General features: G+C 41.4%; 1 protein-coding gene across 1 annotated transcript; it reads right to left on the reverse strand.

Moving 5' to 3' along the window:
- Positions 1-4909: 4909 nt before the first annotated feature.
- Positions 4910-5709, reverse strand: LOC143171150 (feather keratin 1-like). Its single transcript, XM_076359927.1, has one exon. The coding sequence runs from the start codon at positions 5707-5709 to the stop codon at positions 5359-5361; it is 351 nt and encodes a 116-aa protein (XP_076216042.1). The 3' UTR covers positions 4910-5358.
- Between the last annotated feature and the right edge of the window lie 291 nt (positions 5710-6000).

A 6000-nucleotide genomic window follows, 5' to 3' on the forward strand; every position in this document is an offset into this window, starting at 1 on the left:
CATGTAGCTTTACCAGCCAATTGCTAAAGACTGCTTGTATGCAAAATATTCCCAGCTGATGATTTACTTTCTCCTCACTGTTTGTATTTATTGCCTTGATCTAATTTCCTCACCATAATGTATGCATTCCACTATAGAGGTTTCTTTTATCTTAAAGTCTTATGAGCCCAGTTAATTCCTGGTCAAATCAACTGCTTCATCTGAGTTACTAAAGTAATTCTTTTGCATCCTGAGGACAATATATGCAATGTATGTCATTTGACACAGATGAATACATATATTGGGAAAGACACATGTGAACTCCCCTGCGAAATCCCCCTTCCCTCTTCATGGAGAGCACAAGTTTTTGACACATCTCACTCTGAAAGAGCCAGCAGTTACTATTTCTGACTCTGAATTGGACTGTAGGTTTGCCAAATTCCTCCCAAACAGCCACACAGCTGCACAAATTCAGAAAATAAAATCGTTACAGAAAGCACTTAGCAGAGCTGATTGCACTTTACCAGCCTCAAAGGTACTTAGTGGGAAACAGATTATTTGAGGGAACATATTGTTTTACTTTCTTGACTCAGGAGACAAGATGAAAGAGTATCAGCAGTCTGATCTACTCATTTAATATTAAACTACTACACTTCCATGAAGGAATTTGAGACACAGCTCTTCAATTTGGGAACTGAGCGTCAAAGCCCTTAATCTAAGGAGTCTGCAGTTTTATCTTTCTTCCTACATCAAACTCCAGGAAAACAATTCAGGTCAGATTGAGGATGCATGTGAATTTTAGGCTAGTCAGAGACACTGGTACTCAGAGTCTTGCACAAGCTTACCTACGGGGTCATTAATGATGCCAAACAGTTTTACATTTGCCATTAAATTATTCTTTTCCCCTACTCTGTCTTGCACTATTACACAAAATTATACTCCAAATTAATGGTAGCTACTTACAGAAGTGTATAATATTCTTGTTCTTTTTTTCTCTTTTGAAAGCAAATAATGTCGTCTTCATTTTGCATGGTCTTAAAGAACATTGCAATGTGCAACAATTCCATTTCTTTTTCAAAGACAATTTCTAGATTAAAAAGTAATTGCATACAATGCACAAGCAGACTTTAGGGCAGGGATCAGTATTCCAATCTCTCCTCTCCTAGTGTTTAAATCACTTAGCTAGAGACATGCAAATTATCCCTGAACTGCGAGTATCTTCATTAAGATCTCCTGGGAAATAAAAGCTGATTGTACACTTCTGAAGAGCAAAAGTCTTCAAAGTTCACAACACATTTTCATCAATGGCTCAGACATGCAAATAATGCATTATCAGAAAATGTGAAGGTATGTGACACTATTTGAACATGATCAGCATGTAAAGTTTGTGACCAGGATTACTAATGAATTTCACAAGCTTCCGCACATTATACGGTGTCACAAACTGGAGTCCTTCCATTTTTTACTTAAAATATAAATAAGTATTTGCACAAAATCACGTGTTAAAAATCCCATTCCAATCATCAGTCACTGGATGTCCTTACGTATGTGATGACCCCCATCAGTGACACTACTGACTGAAGCTCTCTTGTCCCTTGAGATTTACCAGCCTTTCCCCAATGCTCTTACCAACACACACACACAGACACACTACTGCAGTATCAGAATGTTAAAAAACATAATCCTTTATAGGAATAACTATCTACTGACCATAAGAGAAGCATGTGGGTTTGAACACAAACTCATCAAAAGGTATAGTGATGATAAAAAGAATCACAAGTCCTCTCCTGAAGGTGTTCATATGTTGAGTTAGCCTGGCTGGCTCAATCTTCTCATCCCAGGAGCTGAAAGCTTTGGGGTGTTGCTCGTTGGAGTATTACAAAGAGTAGTGATCCTAAATCTCACAGTCACTTATCAGGGATGAAATTACACACTCAGGGCTTAAATTACAAGCTCTTGCTGTAACAGCAGATGGTACTCCCATGGGCCAATGTGACCAAAATGCTAAAGAGCAGACAAAATTCCTAACCAAATTGAATTTTGACTCATCCACATTTTGGGAAGGTGGAGTCGGTGCATTTGGAGCCAGGCATTTTTAGTGGATGCAAACCAAAAAGATAAAAGAGGCACTATGGATCATGGTTTTCATCCAACGCCAGGATAAGTCCAGGCAATAAACACAAACAGTAAACAAAATTTCACTAGCGGGCATCCAGCCATATGCAAAAAAACAAAAACAATTAATGCAGGAACTAGTTAGTAAATGTGCAAGAATGTCTCAGATCTTCCAGGCAGCCTGAGAAAGCTATAAAAGCTCTTGCTCTTCAGAGCCTTCCTGCCTCTTCCCTTATCCCTGTATGCACAGCAGACGCTACAATTCTGGTTTCAGCTTTACAAAATTTGGTATTGAAATACATTTTCACTCACAGCAGTAGCAAATACTTGGCGTCCTGCAAAAACAGCTCATGTTATTCTTTTTTCTATGGGACCAACTTGTTCCAGCTATTCAGTGATAGATATTAACAGATGCAAGTTTATAAATCGAGAAAGAGAAGATACAGACAGTTCTTTTGTTCAGAGCATGTGTACTCTACCACGCAGTTTCTTATGCTGCTGTTTTATTGTCTGGTACTACGTGTTATTGCATATATGCTGCCTGATTATGTAGAACCCAGTCTAATACAGTATGACACTTCCAAAGCAAACACAATAACAACTTAGGAGGCAGTGCCTGAGCTTGTCTTGCCTAGAAAATTTTCTCTGTAACGTGATAATCTAGCTCATATTCTGCAGCAGTGAATAAAACACTTTCTGATTAACTACAAAACCAAACAGAGAAGCCGTTTACTTTGGGACTGTGCTATACTTGTTGCTACGATAAGTTTTAACCCAAAGAAGGGAGTTTGGGACAGAAATGAAGGGGGAAATTGATGCTTGAGGATTGGTTTTGCTTTTTGTTTTGAAGAAGCAAGCTGCATACCAGACCTTTCTGCTACAATTTCTGAATGCTTGAAGGAAAGATCCCAACTTTGGAAAGAGCGTGCATGCATAGGAGTTACCTCTGTAGAGAGGTTTGGTGACGTTGATTAGAAGAAAGCTTAACAGAGAATTGCAGAAGGGGATTGCAAGGGTAGGAAAATGTACTTTGTGATGAGAAATGTCATTATCTGTCCACCTGAATATGTTAAAGATACCTTCAATGTGGTGCCTCAGACATAACTCCTTCCAGCCATACCGATACTGTGGAATTATAACTTCTCTGCTGTGTTAGATGCGCAGGTCGAACTCCGTAAGAGAAAGATATTTTGCCAGAACTGCAAATGAATGATGACTTCTTTGGAATGCACCCTCTTTGATCAAGCAATAGCTTCAGTTGAGATGGCAGAAAATATATTACACATTTAATTCAGACCAATGTTCTGCTGTACTATAATATCAAACTGCTAACTTTCCATTCTCTTCTGTTGTTTATTAAGAAAACCTACTCCTTAAAATTATTAATTCTTTCATGGAACTGCTGTACCTCCTTTAATTTAGCTCCACTAATGACTGTAGTCAATATAACTTTGTCAACATCTTTCCCTTGCTTTACAGTTCACCATCAGTCTGTACAGACACAGACAAAGACTCCAAGCAAGAAATTTCACTGATATCAGGCTGTGAGTTGTATAGGCTGACAGGACATTGAATCATCCAGAGCCTTCAGGTAGAGCTTTTCAAACTTTCTTCCTTTAGGGACCAAAGCTCCCAGTCTCTAAACACTACCTTTATTACAACACAGATGATCAAGCTAGAACAAAACAATGCCCAACAAAGTTCACATCTACTAGGCACAACAGGTAGGAGTCAGTTTATAAAGACACACTGAGGAAGGGTTAGAACTTAAAATCTTTTAATCTCTTTCTCCCAGATGTGCTTCCCAGGCCAGCATATTTTAAAGGCCAATTCCCTTGCAAAAACACCACAAAGCCTTCTCTTCCTCTCCTCCAAGACTTACCAGGACCTGATCTCAGCTGCCAAGAGGTGCTGCATCCATCACAAAGCTGTGGGCTGCACCAGCTCACTGGCCTCTCTCCCACCACCTCTGCCCTGAGCAAGCTCAGCTGTACTCAGGCAAAGCATAATCTCTCCCTTCTTTTAAAGGGGTCTTCCTAAGTATCACAGATAGGCTAAAGAAAACCACAATCTTCTTCCAGGTTGCCCAGGTAATAGCATAGACATCCTATTTGTGCAGCCAGCTGAGAACAGATGAGTGGAGGTAGCGTTTCAGAAAAAGGTTTATCCCTATAATTTCTGGTGTTCCTCATGCCCCTGTAGATTTTCCTGCTCTATCTCCCTCTCTCCTCTTTTCTACGTAGACACTCTTTGTCTATTATATCTACAGAAGGATAAGGAGAAACAGTATTCCCCTCAGTGAGCTTTCCCCTGAAATTAGGCTATTCTGCTTCTCTTTGAAGGGGAGCTAACCCCCCTTCTCAAATCAGCTTATTGCCCCATTCGCATCCCTCTTCAAAGACATCCATCTCAAAACAAACATGTTCTCATAAAAGAGCAGTATTAAAACAGTTAAAGGGTCTTTTTCCATCTCCGTGGTACAGTAGGTAAAGGGTCTTTAAAATGTAAACAGAAGCAGCTCCCTTACTTTAAGATTTCCTGCTTATGCCACAACAGGAGACACACCCATTGCAGGTGAACATCATCTCTTTCTAGCCTTTGATAAATTGCCTTGGCCTTGATTTACCATGTATAGACAAAAGAAAAACTTTTTCCACAGCTGAAACCTGACTCGTTCTCCTTTGGCAATTGGCATGAAGTTATTTGCACAGCGTTTTCTGGAACTGATGACTTGCAAAGGGAACTGTTTCACCACAGACAAGCTGGAAAAGGGGCTGGGAGAAGAAAGAAGCACAGGCAGACTCAGAGTGTGATGCAGCACAAATTTAATGAGGCTGAGGAATAGAAGGAAGCAATGTAAAGTGTAAGGAATACATTTCCATGGTCCGCTAAGGACAGTACCCACTCATCCCTCTCACAGTGACACACTCAGCAAAACGCGATCTTCCTTCTTCGTTATTTAAGTGGACTGTACTAATTCAGTCATGCAGAACAATTTCTAATAATTACATATTTTACCTAGTCATTGTCAAATACAAAAAAGCATAAGAGAACAAGACATTTGATCAGAAATATAAAGTAAAGCATAACAAAAGCAAGACAAGCAAAAGCCTGATTTTAGGAGATGCCAAGCTCCCACAGCTCCATTAACGGCAGGTTGTGGGTGTTTAACATCGCATCTGAAAACCATGGCCATGAGCTCAGTCCTGCGTCGGGTCGTGCTTCAGCATTCCTGGTCATTTCTTCCTGCTTGCTCCTCACGCTTTAGCATGGCCCATAGAAGCCACTGCGGTAGGTGTTGTAGCGACGGTAGGGCCGGCTGTACCCACTGCCCAGGCCTGGATAGCCAAAGCTCCCAAATCCCAAGGAGCTGCCAGAGGAGATGGGGACCCCTCCAGCACTGAGCGCGCTCCCGACAGCCGCAGATGCTGAGGATCCCACAGCGGTGTTCTGGGGGAAGGAGCTGAGGATGGGTCCGGGCAGGGTCACCACCACGGGAGAAGGCTGGATCACCACTGTCGAGTCCTGGCACTGCCTGATGCAGGGCTCGTTGCAGCTATTCGCCAACGGGGTTGGGCCACAGGGGGTGGGTGGACACAGGTCATAGCAGGACATGTCTGTGGGGTGGAGGTAAATCTGAAACACAAAAAAAAGAAAGAAATGCAATACAAGAATTTAAATAAAACTCTATTTGTACAGCTGAAATTCTCTGATAAGGGGAGTATATAACAAACTAACAAGAGATTCCATGGGGAGCAAGATGACGTTTTGCACCAGATCCAGAGGAAGTACTTTGAAAACAGGGTTAAGCTTGCATTGTCTTTAAGGAGACTGCTCGGGAAGGTAGCACTGGTGCATCTCAGTCAGGAACTTACCCTGAAGCCTCTGTGGTTAGTCAACTCACCC

Source organism: Aptenodytes patagonicus, chromosome 26, assembly GCF_965638725.1.
Source record: "Aptenodytes patagonicus chromosome 26, bAptPat1.pri.cur, whole genome shotgun sequence".
In the NCBI taxonomy this organism is placed as follows: Eukaryota; Metazoa; Chordata; class Aves; order Sphenisciformes; family Spheniscidae; genus Aptenodytes; species Aptenodytes patagonicus.